Genomic DNA, 16650 nt, shown 5'->3' on the forward strand with positions numbered 1-16650 from the left:
TAGTTAATTGCAGGCGTAATTAGTCCAACCTCTACATCCAGCATTCTCAGCAAACAGTTGTTTTATTATCACATACTGAATGTGACAGTGATTTCAGGAATCGTCTTGTATTCTTATGCACCTGAATATCACACTGTATTTATTGCTATATCTCTTTCCTGCCGAGGGGAAAGAGGACTTACATGTGAGATTGAATCCTTCCACAGGAGGGAGTCACGGTGCAGCAGCGTCTCACTGATTTACATTGTCAACCTTATTTATAAGTCTCCTTCAGACACATCAACACAGGGAAACATTAACAGCTTCCCCCCACCTCTTTCTTTTTACACTGCCTAATGCATGCTAAAGCACGCACACATTTAGCATTCAAGTACAATAACTGAAGTAGGAATGGATCTGCTCTTCTGAGGATTTGCACAGCACGACAAATAATGTGACCTCACAATGGAGAAGGTGACAACTCAGCTCGGGCTTTGATGGATACCACGAGGAGATGAGCTTGATCTCGATGCGTGTGTGAATCTTGGTCACTGCTGCCATAAAGAAAGATCAAGGTTTTGTATTCATAAAACAAGACTGACCAGGTTTGCTGGACACAGCTAATGATTTTGTTTCAGTTCTTATTTCCACGTTTGCACTGAAATGTTTCTGAATTTCCTTCACTGCGTGAAAGTAGTTTTGACAGTAAAATACTGTTCAGCATGTGTCCTCTTAGCATCTTAGCATGTTCCCCGAGTGTCTTTCCAGGAAGACAAAAAGTCACAACTTCATGTGGATGCCCTTGTCTTCACTAGCTGGGTTACATCTTTCTGCAGTTAGCTGATTTCTTGAATGTCAAGTAATTAAACAAGAAACCCTTTTCCCATAAACAGGTTACAGGAAGATTTCCCCAGCTAAATAAATGTCTGCAGGAGAACACGGACTTCTTGTGCATGTATACAGGTACCGAGTTGTTTTTATTGGCTTTGTACATATATTCATGTTCATGATGAAGACTTTTTCACAGGGTTAGATATTGTGGTGCAGGTCAATAAAAAGCAGAAATCATTTCACACAGCGATGCATCTCTGTTTGAACCATCTTTTTTTACATTTTTTTATTCAAAGCTTCATACATTTTGTGCTCAACACACTGCAACGCACACTTTTGCTCACAAATTCACACACTTCATTGGCACAATATGTCATTCAATTAATGGTTTTATCCCCATGGTGGCAATCAGTCTTTTCAAAAGCCATCTCCTACAGAGCAGTGTCTGTGGGGTTGCTTTTTATTTGATTTTTTTATAGAATACATACCATCCACATTACAATACTCTGCTCAGTTAGGGAGTCCAACCATCCTGCTGCTTAGGTCCCACAGTTTCTTGGCTGCCTGCTCATCTGTAGCTTTGGCCATCAGCTCCTCCTCCTTACAGTTAGCGAAACACTTCCCCGACACTCCCTCCACCTCAGGGGAGCAGGCCAGATAGAGAGGAGTCTGGGCCCCCTCCAATGGACTCTTAAAAAAGACCTGCGAGGCGAGGTAGAACAGCGGCTTTGCCAGGAGAGGGATTTGAACATGCCTGCCCAGTCTGGTCCTCACGATGCCTGGGGTGAGAGCGTTGACCGTGACCCCCGTGCCCTCCAGCTCGCGAGCCAGTTCGAGCGTGAACAGCAAGTTGGCCAACTTGCTCTGACTGTAGCAGAAGGCCTTATCGTATTGGCTTTCGCTATTCAGGTCATCGAAGTTGATGTGGCCGTTCTTGTAAAGCTTCGAGGAAACCACGACGATGCGGCTGGGAGCCGAGGTCTTCAGGAGGTCCAGCAGGAGGCGGGTGAGGAGGAAGTGACCCAGGTGATTCACACCCAGCTGCATTTCAAAACCATCCTCTGTCTTTGTGTAGGGACACTGGTAGACTCCTGCGTTGTTGATGAGCACGTCAATCCTGGATTCCTCCTAAAGGGTCAGAGAAATTGAAATCATTTAAAAACTGCTAACTTCAAACTTGATGACATCAACGACTAAAACACCTTTGCATATAAACGAAAGGAAATGTAAATATTTCTTCATTAATAAACAATATGCTATAATAGTAACATAGAGCTGGATATAACTGTTTTGATAATTGATACATTTTTAAGTAATGTTTAATCAAATATTCGATGGTTCTAGGTTTTCAAATGTCACAACTTCCTGCTTTTCTTTGTTTTACAATATAGTAAATTGATTGGTTGGACAAAACAAGACATTTGAAGATGTTACATTGGGCTTTAGAGAATTGTGTTGGACACTTGTTTATGTGTTTTATTCACAAAAATTATCAATCGCTGGTTGCAACCCTCATTTTTGTAATCTGACTTGTACTGAATGAAGAATCAAAAGGATGTTTGGCTCAGCTTAAGTGACTGTTGTCAGACTCTCATTATAGGTGATCACACTGATATCTATGATATTTATTAATTGTTTCTATTTAACATAATTTGCACTCATTTATTGGCTTTGTATGTGTTGTTTTGTGAGCCTCTGTGTTGCATGTCTTGTTATTACTTGACAATGTAGTATAAGAGTGTCCTGAATGATGTTTCTACTTATAGTAATACTCCCTCTTTTTCATTGTTTCTGCATACTTTGTAAAGGGTAAATATTGCATAACTTTGTCAATTTAATGTTATATTCTGTTTTTAAGGTGACTTTGTAACAACTGCCCTGGGACTACAGATGACAAATAGCCTCTTGGTTAACTCTGGCGCATTTACAGGAATGGTTTATTAATGTGCACTGTCCCTTATCAAATAAATAAACAGTGGTAAGGATCAATACTGAAGTTCAGCACCATGGACAGTCCCCTTTGCAGCTAAAGTACATGTAAAGCTCTCCTTTACATGCTAAACAAACTGTCAACTCAGCTGGAAAAAGCTAACTTCTCCATATATTGTAGCCTATCATCTCATTTTACCTCTTGGATTTCCTCACAAAATTTCCGGACTGATGTAAGAGAAGCGAGGTCCAGGTGTTTGATGACCACCTCCCCCTGCTCTGGTCCCGCTTGTTTCTTGATGTCCTCCGCCGCCTCCTCGGCGCTCCGCTGGTCCCGACAGGCCATGATGACCCGGGCATGGAGCTTCAGCAGCTCCCCGGCCAGGGCCTTCCCTATCCCGCAGTTAGCCCCGGTCACGATGACCGTCTTTCCTCGCATAGTGTCGGCTGGATACCGGAGGAGCTGTGCAGCTTTCTGTCGTGGGAACAAACGGCGCAGGAAGAGCAGTATGCCACCGCCGACAACAGCGGCTACTATCACCGCAGTGGACATGAACGCTGGGGCCGGGGGACAGGTCAGCGGGGAGTGTGACACAATCTCTCGGTGGCACGGTGTATCATGTGTTCAAAAGTTATAAAATCACCCCGGAAATGCTCCACACGCAAATATGTCAATTTAACGAGCAGTGTTTCACAATATATTGTAGGTATTGTATTGTAAAAAATCGTTTACACAACCAACATATGTTAAAACTAGTGGGCTGAAAACAAACTGCTCGACTAAAATTCCAATGGTAGCAAAGCAGCAATGTAGCTAATGCTAGCATGCTAAAGAAGCTAGCAATGATAGCTACCGAAGCTAGGTGTTTCGGTTTATCAAGCAACCCTGTTAACTGGTGACTTTCAGACGAATGCGTCTGTTGGCGTAGTTACGACTGCTGTTAAAAATAGGAAGAGAAGACGTAGCTGTCCTCGTGAATGCCGTAATATATATAAATATATATAAATTAACTTGTTTAAGGTGCTACAGAGTACTTCTACATGACGCGTGTTTACCCAAAACAGGCTCCAAAGACTATTACGTGTATTTACTAACTTTATTATTTCAAAGAAAGGGCAACTTTCTCCCTTACTGTTTCAACACACACAAACAACAAGTGACGAGTGAGAAAGTTCTGACACTGTAATGAAAAACTAAACAATTGCGGCATTCACGAGGACAGCTACGTGTTCTCTTAAAGTCGCCAGTTAACAGGGTCGCTTGATAAACCGAAACACCGGATTATACTTCCGGGGTATTTCGTTTACCGAACTCTATTGCACGTTATACAGAATACAGTTGTTTCAAAACGTTCTGCTAATATCAATAATACTTAAATTATTAGCTATCTCTCCAGAATGTTTTTAGTCTAATTTACTCATTACTACATCCAGTACGTTACAGTCTGCATTATGTACATTGAACACTAGGTGGAGCCCTGGTCATATGAGATTGTACACTTGGACTGGAAGTGGCTGAGGCAGCAGCTGATGGTCCTAATTACTAATAAGGGGCTACAAATACAAGCCCTTGTGTTGTTACTCAGGTGAACTGCCCTGTCGACTTCTTCTCTTAACTGGTGACTTGGCATGTGAGAGTGTCTGACATTCTCTTCCTCTTTTTACTGGCTTTGTATGCATTGCATCTGTCATGGTTTTGAGTCAATTGATCCACTTTGTATTGTGACAGCACATTAGTGATACAACGTGGGACCGAACTCCTGTCCTTGTCGAGTTGCTGGGTGGTGGATTTCTGCTGCATATAACTTATTTGATGTAGCATATCAAATATCATATATATATATATAGTTTAACATCAATAAATTAAGTTTTTGCCTTTCGTCTTACATTACATGTCTTGAATTGCTTTCGTTTTTTTTTTTTTTCTTCATCTTTATATACAATCTCTTCTGAGAATCCATTAGTGCAGGATGTGGTGCAGCCACATATGCGCCAGGCCATTAAGGGGTTATTGTTTATCGGTAGCGTGTAATTCATAACTGAGTCATAGTAGTGTATTTCGGAGAGATGTATTGTCTTGGCAAGTTACTCTCACGTGTCTCCGGGAACAGAAAGACATGACCGAAGTCTGAGAGGCTCTCGACCAGTTAGTTCACTTCCTCTTAGCTCGCGGTGTTTCCAGTTGGGTAATACCTCCCGTTTATTTCAGGGTTTGCTCCAGTTCCTGTTACTTGACGGCTAAAATACAGAGTTATTGAGGGGGAAAATGCGTAGCTGGTGGTACAGTCGGTGTTATCAGACATAATAAAGGCGATTTTAATTATTTCATCTGGCGCAACTGGATATCTCACTGCTCAAAAAGTGGTTTTGTCTTTTTTTCTTCTTTCTGGTAATGGGATGAAATAAATAAAAGATAAAAGAAATGTCTTTATTTCTAGCCCTATTCATCCTGGCTGCAACCCGCTCCATGTGTAAAGGTAAGTAAACCTTATATTTGACATTTGACTTGCCAGAGACTGTGATTTCTGGGAAATGCTTGTTTTGGTTTCATAACATAATGTTTACTGAGGTTAACATGGGTTTATCAAGTGTCGGACTGTAGCTAGAAATATTTTTCTAAAGTCACATAATGTAATTCCTTTCATCCAATCAGCATCATAAATATGATTATTATTTACAGTTACAGAAGGGCCCTGAAGTCTGAGTCTGAGACTAAAAACTGTTAATTTACATCATAAGCTGAATTAAAATCCATATTATTTTATACACTATTTTACCTTTTATATACTATTTATGATTCTTATTTAAGACTATATTATTTAAAATAATCACAAATCTAACTTGGAATTGAGAACTGACATTTAAATATACAATAACAATGTATAATTTGTCCCTTGGTCCAAAACAACTGTGAAGTCAAATGATATGCTGTCTGTTGCCTGATAAAGCCGATCTTTTTAACCTGCCGTGGGCGTTTCTTTGCTTTTGGGGCTGTAATTAAGTAGCTTGCAATGCCAATGTTTTCACTATGCAATCTGAGGTCTTCCAATTGCTCCTTCAAATGGAAAGCTTTGCACCTGCAACCGTTTGTGAAGCAGCAAAATCCGTCCACCAGCGTCTCTAAAACTATAAACCTTGCTGTTTCCACCTGATTCCAGTCTTTGTGCTAAGCTAAGCTAACCTGCCAACAGACTTTAAAGTGATATCAATCTTCTCATCTTACTCTCAGCAAGACAACAACCAAGTGTATTTCCTAAAGTGTCAAACTAGAATACATTTCCATTTTTAAATATGAACATTAACATTACCGTTTCCTGAAGGCCAGCATGAGAACAACTGCAAAGTTGTCCCTAAAGATCTATACATTGAAGTGGGATCCGATACTGAGATAGTGTGCCAGACTTCATGTGTCCCTGGCAAAATCTTCTGGAGACTGAACGGCAGACGCATAGATGAAAGCCAGTCAAGCGCTGTCAACTCCTCACACACCGTCCTCACGCTAAGGAACTTCACCCATCAAAGTGCTACACTGGAGTGCTGCAGTGCAAATACTGAGCTAGTCCTTGGAGGCACCACAATCGAAACGTACTGTAAGAATTGTATTTTCGGTTCTTATATACACTTGATATGGCTGTAGATGCTTGCAATAACTTTAAATGCAATGCAGTAATGTTGCTGATGTGCTTTTTTTTCCACAGTAAAACCCAGCAATATATCATGTATCTTGGATCATAAAGATCAATCAAGGGAATCTTCCCCAGACTGCTTCACATGCAACTGGCAGCATCAGATTGATCCTCTACAGAAAATAAGCTACACTGTATTGTAGTGAGTGTTGTGTTTTCCTCATTTTGTGGAAGTACTATTGTGGGACCAATTCTTCGTCTCGTCAATTTGTGTACTTAATATCAAACGTGTTTCTTTCAGTGACTCGCCAGGCATGCACCATGCTGAGATCTGCAAATCACAAATAACAAACTGTATCGCCCCAGCTAGTAAAATAGATGTTTCTAGTACTATCACTATTACTGTGAGAGCTGAAGCTGATACTTGGAAAGCTGACTCTGACCCTCATGAATTTCACCCAATTCACATATGTAAGTAACTTATAAATTCTATTTCTAAATGACATGTTTGTGTTTTAACATAGCACGGTTTTGCATTTTAATGAGCCGTCGTATCCATTTTCCCTCAGTGAAAATGATCCGTCCGCAGTTACATGTAACTCCCTCCTCTGATCACGTGTTAGTTCAGTGGAAACGACCATCGTTTAAAAGAAAGTGTAGCTGTGAAGTCAAATACAGCAAGGTACGTCCCTCTTTGATCACCTAAATGCAGCATTTGAGGTATTTCCCAGAAATAAAAGACAACATTCAATGACAGTGATCACAAATCAGAACACGATGAACAACAGTTGGACCAAAGATATTATAGAAATGAATCAGCACAACGACTGAATTGAACTGGATTGAGAGTATCGACTAACCGTCATCCGTACGTTCTCCCTCATGCCAGGAAAAAAAACAAAGTGTGTGTTATTTCACACAATAAAACCGTAGTGAATCTAGTAAACATACAGCCTACAGTTCATGTCTAAGAAGAGTAATCTACACGTACGTAATATGTACTATGTGGAATCGATTCTCATGTTTGCGACATGCAAACGTTCATGTAATTTGACATCTCAAGGCGGTTGTAGGAATGCAGAGTTCATAGTAGGACGGTTAAAAAGCACTGACATTATAACGCTGTATCCAATACGTTTGGATCAAACGACTTAAGTGAATCCATGTTTGTTTGGTTTTCAGGGATGAATATATCCGACGAGGTTCTCTAATGGCTGTTTCCAAAATCACTCCCTTGTTCCCTCATTCACTCCTCCCCACTGGACTCTCAATGGTTTACTCAATAGAGAGCGGTACATTGAGATTTCTGACGCCTATCATCATTTTGCGTCATCGCTGACGTCTGTAGATTAGTGCAACTGTAATTCTCTTATCTATAAAATGCTATGCATAGTGGGATTGTTAGCAGAAGGTAAACAAGCCTGACATGGACACTACCTTATTGGGGAATTTGTAGTTAAATTTGGTTATTTAGTGGTTGAATTTACACAATCAGAATACTCCAATAAAATGGTGGACAGTAAATGTAGTGAACTATAGACCAGACCAGCATCAAGAGCCAATCGCCATGTGTCACATAATGAGAGAAGAAGAAATAAAATAAAAAAAATTCTAGAATCTTATATGAGGCACATAAGATACATACGAGGAAGGGTCAAGGTTGCAAAAAGCTGATTTTGATTCTGATGTTTTTTTTGGGATTCCCCTTCATGACTAATAGATGCCGTTTCTTTTCCAGGCTGTTGATAAAGGAGCTCCTTCAGTGGTAAGAGAAACCGACGTTTTCGTTGAAGATCTGTCTTGGTGGTATAATAATGCACTCAGCATTGGACCTTCTGGGACTTCTCAAGTATTTGAATGTATGTTTCTAACAGAAATCTTTCTCTTTTTCCCAGTTGAGGCGCAAAAACCTTTCAGAGAATAGCAACGGGATGGATACCGTTGAAAAGTGGGATTCCTGCAGTAACTACACATTTTCAGTTCGCTGTGCTCTCGACAAGGCTCCCTGGAGCGACTGGAGCGAGAACAAGACAGTTCTGACCAAACTAAACAGTAAGAGCAATGTCCAAACAGCTGCTCTACTGATAAAAGCAGTCTACTAAATCACCGTTGCACAAATAACGTTAAAATATCTTTCATTGATTTTGAGCTTTTGGATTTTATTTTTAGTAATAGTGAAAGGCCTGTAGAATATTAGTCCATTTAGGATTGATCACGTTAGTAGTTTGGAGATGTCTCTCATAAAGGAAATCTAGCTGCCACAAAGGTACCAGGAATCCTATTAACTAGTCAGATAGTTTCCTGCCACACAACAAGCTGCGTGGCTCTAAATGTTACTGTGATTCTCATTGTTTTATTGATATACGTGCAAATAAACTAAAGATACAGACAATGTCAGGAATATCTCAAATGAGATCCATTTTTTGAAGTATGCCCACCAACGAGAAAACAAAACGTATCAGTATGACTACTCATGTTAGTATTCACTTCTGTGTTGTCTTGTGGAAATATTTAACTTCAATTTTTATTCATATTTAACTTAAACCAACAACGATTCTAAGCTAAATGATGGACTTGGTAGAAAAACGCCATTTGTGCAGCTGATGTTGCCTCTTGCAAATTTAGCTCACTGGTTTACAAATTGACATGGGGTTTTGTTTCAAACATATTTATTTGCAAACGTAGAAATGGTGAAAGAATGACATTCAGTGAGTGAAAACAGATCTGACACATCTGGGTTGCAGGTTGGGACTTGATTGGGAATATTTTAAGAAACAATGACTAAAAATGTGTGACTCATATTTTAACAGCATGTGTTGAAATTACTCCAGAGATCTGATAACAGCCTGGTGACACAGACTCAGGCGTTCACAGAGTTGAGGATTAATAGTTCACAAGTACACATCTGCTTTGCAGAGCGTAGCTCTATAATTATTGGTTGAACCGTGGAAAACCGAAAACACCCCACTGTTGTTTCCAGCGGTTACCATGAGCTCAAGTGTAAACAGTGGTCCTGTTTTCTTTAGTTTAGACCAAAACTGTTTAATTCACTTAGTTATCGTGTTGCTGTGTCATCATATTTCTGTATGTGTGATTGTTTTGAACTACAGAGAGAGATTTCAAGCTGCGCCTGTGGAGAAAGGTGGCTGAACCAGAGGGGAATGGAGTTAGAAAAGTTCATGTCATGTGGACAGTAAGGAAGCCTTTAAATATACACTTCCATCATTTCCAAACTCATAATTCAGCTTTACAACCTACATTTGCAAAGAGACACGCTCCTTGCGTTACTTATTGATCTAAAGTGCTTCAAACTGTCTATGCAGGAGATTCCTTCAACATGCCAAGACACATTTACCGACACGATCAAAGTGACTCCCTCCAAGGAAGCCATGGTGGGAGTAAACTATGCGGATACTTTATGTGACAACTCAACTTGTGATGTTTACGTGAACCAAGATGCACACAGAATACAACTCACAGTCCTCCATAATGAAACCCTGCTTGTGGAGGACTCTGTCTATGTTCCAGGCGTTGCAGAGAGTGAGAGTGAGGCTAACCCACAACTCATGGATCAAATTGCTTCATTTTAATGGGCTTTGCCCTGATGCATGGTTGTGATTTTCAATGAAGCAATTTGCTTAGTTTCACTTGATCTCACTTGGCAGGCCTCCCTCAAGTTACCGACATCCAGACCTCAACACTTGAAGGCGTTCTTCTGGTCAGCTGGAAAGCTTCAACTGAGCCTGTCACTGGTTACATGATCGACTGGACACACGATGGAAATCAATACTATTGGAAGGAGAGCAACTACACTAATACAACACTGCCTGGTAGGTTAGAGAACAGACACTTTATGGTTGTAATATCAGTATCAGTACGATTACAGTAATCCACGTCGTGAGTCATCATCAAGCCCATGCTGTGAGACTCCACATGTTTTACCATCACATCTATTTGTGTCTTATCTTTCATCATCTGGGTGTGGAAAATAATGGATTCACTGGTAGAAATAGACTTTTGAAAGCTGGTCTGTAATGCATTTTACGTTTTAAAATGTGGAGTTTCCAATAACTGTGACTCACCCCTCACAGAGATGGGATATGCTACAATCTTCTCTGTTGCTTTCCTGCTTCGTTCTCTAAAATCAGACAGGACTAAAGCTACCACGAAGCGCTGTCAGAACTGCTAGTTGAACAGCTTCAGAAACACTCGGCACCTTTGCGTCGTCGGATTTATAGACCAGCAGTGTGGAAGTGAGAGAGGAGCCAGGGCTTGAACTTCTCTCTCTCAAACTCTATTTTCTAACAGCCGACTAAAATGAGGATTGTTATCCCCATGTATGTACCATGTTGATGTTTAGCGTGTTAGCGGTTAGTTAGCGGTTAACACAAAATACATTTGCTGCTGATGGGAATGTCATACAAAAAATTGGGACAAATCAACACTTTGACCTGATGATGACGCTAAATTCAAAGCATATATGGATATCACCAAAGTCATTACAATACAGGATTGTATGACATTACATGTGTATTGCCTGGCACCTGCTTCTAAGAGATAGGGGTCAGCATTTCATCTCCACTACTTGGTCCATACAATCTAGATTGACAGGCATCAGTCTAACCCGTGTAACAGCAGCTGCTGAAGGCTCTGCTCCCGATGAAACAGCCTCATTACAGACATTGCACCTTTAACGTCACACCAGTTTCATTCTAATGTTGTCGAGACATTTCACACAAAAAAACAACCACAAAAGTCAACCTTGTGGTGGCACTACGGGAAAATCTAGGGGATCCCCAAAGCCAGTTAAACATCCTCTGAGGACCATGAATGTCATTACAAAATGTCATGACAATACATGTCTTATTTCAGTCTGGTCCAAAGTGGTGGACCACCTGACCGGCCGACACTTTAATGTGTTTTAACAATCACCTGCCACTTTTCCCCTTCCTTACAGACCATAAGCAGCCATACAATATTACAGTAACTCCCCTCTTTGATGACGAGACAGGTCATGGCACACAAGCCCTTCAGATCTGCTCCAGAGTAGGAGGTGCGTCATTCCGATTTCTTTTTAATGATTCTGAAAAGGTTTCTTTATTTTCATGACTGATTTTTAAAAACGTGGTCCCCACAGATCCGGGAGATGTCACGATCCAGGTTCAGGAGGACGCCAAAGGTGCCCTTGTGAGCTGGAATGTGAAATCCCAGGAGGCATGCAGTGGTGTTGTTGTCAACTACACCGTCTTCTATGGAATACAGAACGGACCACAGCTCAGTAAGTCCACCTCAGACTTGTTTGAAGTTCCCAAATGAGTTGCTGTTCCTCCCTATGACATTTCAGTTTTCTTCTAGACGTTCCTGTAGATGGCACAAAGCACTTCATCTATTTGAACAATCTGAATCCAGACACCTATTACAGCGTGCAAGTCAATGCCACAGCTCTTACTGGAACTGCCACAAGCCATGAGAGGCTCTTTCAAACCAAAAGGTTTGGTGAGTACTCCGTAAGGGCTAAGACAAACATTTTACACACATTTGAGCCCTCGTTCTATGAGCGCAGCTGCTGGATGTCCTGAGGAATTGCACTTAGGGGAGCTACAGTGTGGACCTTTAACCCTTAATTTTCATGAGCCCAAGACTTTGCACGGTGTGACTCGCTAGAGCATTGAGAGGCCTGCACTCGGTAGAACTAGGGGTACGATGTGCAACAATGTTATTACACACAGTCGTCTCCCTCTGTTGGGTTATAGGTTTAGAGTAGCCCAGGCCAACACTGGCACCAACACAACATAGTAGTGAAAATGTCACGATCCTTAACATGTCCATGACCGTGAAGGCTCCACCACCTGACAGAACTGTCATGTTTAGAGGAATGGGCCCTCAGAAATTGAGAAATTCCGCCGCGATGGCATCACTCCTGGGGAAGTGTTTAAATGTGTTCACCTTCAGGAGTGGATTGTTCTTGCAAGTCTGGAAGAGCCTGGAGGTATTTGGTGTTTACTTTGGTTACCTTGGTGTTTTAACACAAACAGATACATCCCTTGTGTTGCATGCAGGCTTTGGCATGTCGGTTGGACGGTACAGCCTGCTGAGATTCTCACAGCAGCTGCCTTCCTTTGAAGAGATACTATGTCATCTGTTACCATTGTCCTGTACTGCCACCTGTGGCTACAGTAGCTGCTGTCCTGGAAAAGTTACATAGTCTTCAAAGTTCAAAGTTCAAAGTTAGCTTTATTGTCAGTTCCACAACATGTACCGAACATACCGAGGAGTTGAAAAAACGTTTCTCCCAGTCCAACATATAAACATATAAACATATAAAGTGAATGCAGTGCAAATAGATAAAAAAAAACATTTAGACAACATATAATTTAGCAGCAGTCGGACATAGAGTCTTAAGAGAGAGGAGGGAGAGAGTTCAGCTTCCTAACAGCCTGGTGGACGAAGCTGTTTGAGAGTCTGGTGGTGCGAGCACGGAGGCTTCGGTATCTTCTCCCAGTCTTGCTTTAATCCAGCCCGGATCTGGCTCAGATGCAGTAATGCACCGCATGCATTCCATGGAGTTCTAGAGAAGTGAGTCATTTTTCCAGTTCAACAAACTAATATGCAACATAATTTATTCTTTGTTCCGTAGATCTGCAGCTCATCACAGCAGTCGGTGTCTCCGGAAGCATCATTATACTTCTTGTGTTATCCCTTGGAGTATGCTGTGCTGTTCGGTGAGTTTCAATCTTTTATTGTCACTAATGATGTGTTATGGATTGATTTCATAAGATTAAGCTGAACCAAGAACATTTCCATGTCAGCAGTAATAAAAGACATATTGTACTACATTAAGCATCACATTTTGACCAGAAAATCTTGAAGAATTGTGTCCTAATGCTGCTTTTAATCTTCTTTTTTTTAGATGGAAGAAATTCAGGGAGAAGCCAGTGCCTAACCCGGCTTTCAGTTCATTGGCGCTGTGGCAAGCACAGTGTCATCAAGAGGTGAACTCAGCGAGCAGGGAATTACATCTGTTTTAAAGTGGCTGAGGGAGTGAGACGATCCAGTTCTAGGTCATTTGTGGTCCGGGAGGAAAATATGAACAGGTGGTCGTCATGAAAACGGATAGATGAATCCCAGTGGAGATTTTGAACAGACACCAAAAGAAGTCTGCTCAAGATTATATTGTCTCTAAATTAAGATTATACATTGATTCATTCAAACAGTTATTTGATGAATTATAATGGACATACAGTATTCCACTATTTTGTGTAATTGTTTATTTGAGAAAACAATGAAAATTATTATTAGTTGCAGCTCCACTTCAAATTGTGATTCTCAACATGAAGATCTAAAGCATTTAGACGTATTTCACATTTATAAATGTATTGAGTCTAAAAATACTGGAATCAGCCTTTGTGTATACAAATATGATTCTGAAACCAGGGTATTATCTCCTGAATAATCCACTTTCTGTGTGTTTTTGTGTGGATGTGTCCACAGGGAACGTGTCCCTTCCAGCCATTCAACAATCCTTCAGAAAGCGTCTGTGACAGGGTTTACACAGGGGAAACTCAGCGAACGCCCACCTCTCCACTCGCTACAGGCTGTGATGGTAACCCAGCCTGTGACCAGACAGGGGAATACGTCGACCCAGAGACGGGCCCAGCGCTAGTAGACCCAGTCGAACCTGAAGAGACACAGCATCTATCTTCTCCTGATGACTCCACAGCCCTGCTTCCTTCGGAGAACAGCCCGTATCGAAGTCAGTCTTCTGCAGAAAACTCTGCCTCGAGGTTCAATAAACAATGTAAGCGTGTTCCAATAAAACAGACAGAAAAGATAGCACCCGTGACGGTTTACGTGACTTTGGACATGTTACAACCAGGCCAGGGCAGGTGAGGGAAATGAAAGCAAAACAATATCAACATTCCGAAAGCAAAGACAAGTCAATGAGCTCCAAATAAAGCAGATGTGGTTTAATCTTGCCAAAGACTTCCATGATTGAGTGTGACATGTTCTTGCCTGACAATGTGTCCACTGTGGAGTGAAAGGAAAGAAGAATGATTGTACTCTTATGTCAGACTTCATAAGCCAGGTCATAAATGCTATGTTTTGTGTAAATAGAATTGTGCTACTGTCTATCCTTTATTGATACCAATATATAGTATTTATAACTAAACAATGTGTGTAGCTGCTTTATTAAGTCAACTTAATGTCTTTTGCTGAGATAATTATATAGACATAACTGTATATCCCTTTGGCAACTTTTTTGGATCTGATTTAATGCAAAGTTGATAAAAATGATTCATTTTTGTCTTCATCTACGACATAATGTGGACCATTCTGAACTCTTGATGTAGATAACATTCATTTTATAGAGCAATTGGGGCACACATTATGCGGTGGAAATGATGACACAAATATGTAGCCTACATGTACAGACTGTATAATATTATATTACAAAGCACAAGTTTGTCCTCGCAGGCTGAGGATTTATGTAAATGGTGAGAATATCGTTTTGTAAAAGTCGTTTCCTGTTGTTATTAGTGATACCTGCGCTTGTTAAACCAGTAGTAAACTGCTTGCTTGACACTGGAAAGATGTTACTCATTGCAATTGTTCCTGTACAACTTGGCATTGAATCTTAACAATGACATGTATAAGCTGCTTAATTGTAGTGCATTTATTGTTTCACAGCAAATTTTAAATATGCATGAGATAGTATAGTGTCTTTTAGGTAGAAAATGGGGCACAAAATGCTTCAGAACTGCACTCAAGCTGTTTACAGAAATGATCTAATGCATCATCATATATTTAAATGAATGTTTATATATTACATTTGTTTAATGGGTCAAACTGTATAAATGACCAATGGACACTGCAACATGTAATGTATATTCACAAAGTAAATGAGTTTGAAAACTGGCATGGGCTTTATGATTTATTTTTATTGAACATGCAACAACAACAAAGATAACCAGGGTTTATCAAGATATTAAGATCGGCAAAAAAATAACTAAAGTACATGCATTTTGTGTTTTACAAGCTGTCTTGTTATTGAAGTACAAATGGTTTGCATGTGCTGCTTGTAATCAATTTGAAAGATAAAGGATGATGTCTTGATATAATATACATTTATCAATGGGCTAACAATAAAATTAATTAGTAATACAGTACTACTAGGTTTTAACAGAGTGGTAATTGGCATAAAAACAGTAGCCTACATGTTAATAAGGATGGGGGATATTTGTGTCGATATGTTGATTTATAGATATAGGCCTACTTTGTAACTGTTACATACCCTTGCACGTCTTTTTTTCTATCTATTTAGATTGGGGATGAGTGGAAAAATAAAAAACACATCAATCTTCTTCTTATGTATTTATTTTTTTGTAGAAAAGACTACGGAGGGTCGATAAACAATCCTAAAAGATGCTTTATGATTTTCGTACGTTGGTGTAATTCCTCGTATAGGCCAGCAGGTGGCAGTATGACGCGGGATGTCTCTCTGAACTACAGACATTAACCAGTAGTAGAAGGCTCGTTTGGTGACTGGAGTGACGTTATGCTAGCTAATTGCTAACTATCTGGATTTCAGGAAAACAGACTAAAAAGATGACATCATTTTGGGGATGCTAATCATCCGCGAGGTGCAGTAACCTATGTTTCGTGTGACCTGCCGGCCCGTCATAAAATTGACTGCAGGCGTGAACTTGTCGGATGATTCGCCTGAATTAGTAGCTGAAGGGCCCTTAGTCCGCGGTGCTTGGGTGAACGACAACCCGGGGATCACCGCCTTTTGAGCGAGGGAGCATTGAGGTTTTAGTTATTATCAGCGACTTACTGCGCTAAAGCCTCTTCTGAACATGTCACACACCGGACCCCCTCCTCGATGGCGGAATTGTCCCAGAAGAGGACAACCTGTGGCAGGTGAGAAGAGACAACACAACGTTAGATTAAGCACTTTAATCTACGCAGTGCTAGTGCTACAAGCTACGCAATTTAGTGCAACTTCGTCGCACAAAACATGCTGGTTTAACATCGCTATGCCTTTTCTAATGATTTTTAAATGTCCAAACGTCATGATATAACAAGCAGCACTAAACCAGGTATTTCTGTGTAGTTCCAGTCATTCATACATGGCGAGGCTAGCATCACAACATAGTGACGTTGTGCGAGCAATGTAGTCCAAATGAATCCTCCTTTTATTTCAATTAAGCGATAGTTGGTATGAACTGGGATGCCGACATCACTGGATGACATCAATGCACTACAGAAGATGAGACATTATTTA

General features: G+C 40.6%; 3 protein-coding genes across 3 annotated transcripts in view; 2 read left to right on the forward strand and 1 right to left on the reverse strand.

Annotated features, from left to right (window-relative positions):
• Nucleotides 1-937: 937 nt before the first annotated feature.
• Nucleotides 938-3511, reverse strand: rdh14b (retinol dehydrogenase 14b). The gene is made up of 2 exons (XM_076084770.1): nucleotides 2939-3511; nucleotides 938-1938 (listed from the first exon to the last, which is right to left on the reverse strand). The coding sequence occupies exons 1-2, from the start codon at nucleotides 3290-3292 to the stop codon at nucleotides 1321-1323; spliced, it is 972 nt and encodes a 323-aa protein (XP_075940885.1). The 5' UTR covers nucleotides 3293-3511; the 3' UTR covers nucleotides 938-1320.
• Nucleotides 2758-15282, forward strand: LOC142942444 (interleukin-6 receptor subunit beta-like). Its single transcript, XM_076084768.1, has 16 exons — nucleotides 2758-5216; nucleotides 6060-6329; nucleotides 6438-6567; nucleotides 6667-6836; nucleotides 6935-7047; nucleotides 8104-8130; nucleotides 8261-8417; nucleotides 9476-9558; nucleotides 9689-9911; nucleotides 10031-10195; nucleotides 11323-11418; nucleotides 11503-11643; nucleotides 11721-11861; nucleotides 13003-13087; nucleotides 13276-13357; nucleotides 13857-15282. The coding sequence occupies exons 1-16, from the start codon at nucleotides 5162-5164 to the stop codon at nucleotides 14253-14255; spliced, it is 2337 nt and encodes a 778-aa protein (XP_075940883.1). The 5' UTR covers nucleotides 2758-5161; the 3' UTR covers nucleotides 14256-15282.
• A 594-nt stretch (nucleotides 15283-15876) lies between these two features.
• rngtt (RNA guanylyltransferase and 5'-phosphatase) overlaps nucleotides 15877-16650 on the forward strand; it is a 69418-nt gene continuing 68644 nt past the window's right edge. The window contains exon 1 of the mRNA XM_076084769.1: nucleotides 15877-16286. Coding sequence (XP_075940884.1) covers nucleotides 16223-16286 — 64 coding nt within the window. The 5' untranslated portion in view covers nucleotides 15877-16222. The remainder of the gene's footprint in view (nucleotides 16287-16650) is intronic.

Source organism: Anarhichas minor, unplaced genomic scaffold, assembly GCF_050575085.1.
Source record: "Anarhichas minor isolate MPS153535 unplaced genomic scaffold, ASM5057508v1 ptg000136l, whole genome shotgun sequence".
NCBI classification, from domain to species: domain Eukaryota; kingdom Metazoa; phylum Chordata; class Actinopteri; order Perciformes; family Anarhichadidae; genus Anarhichas; species Anarhichas minor.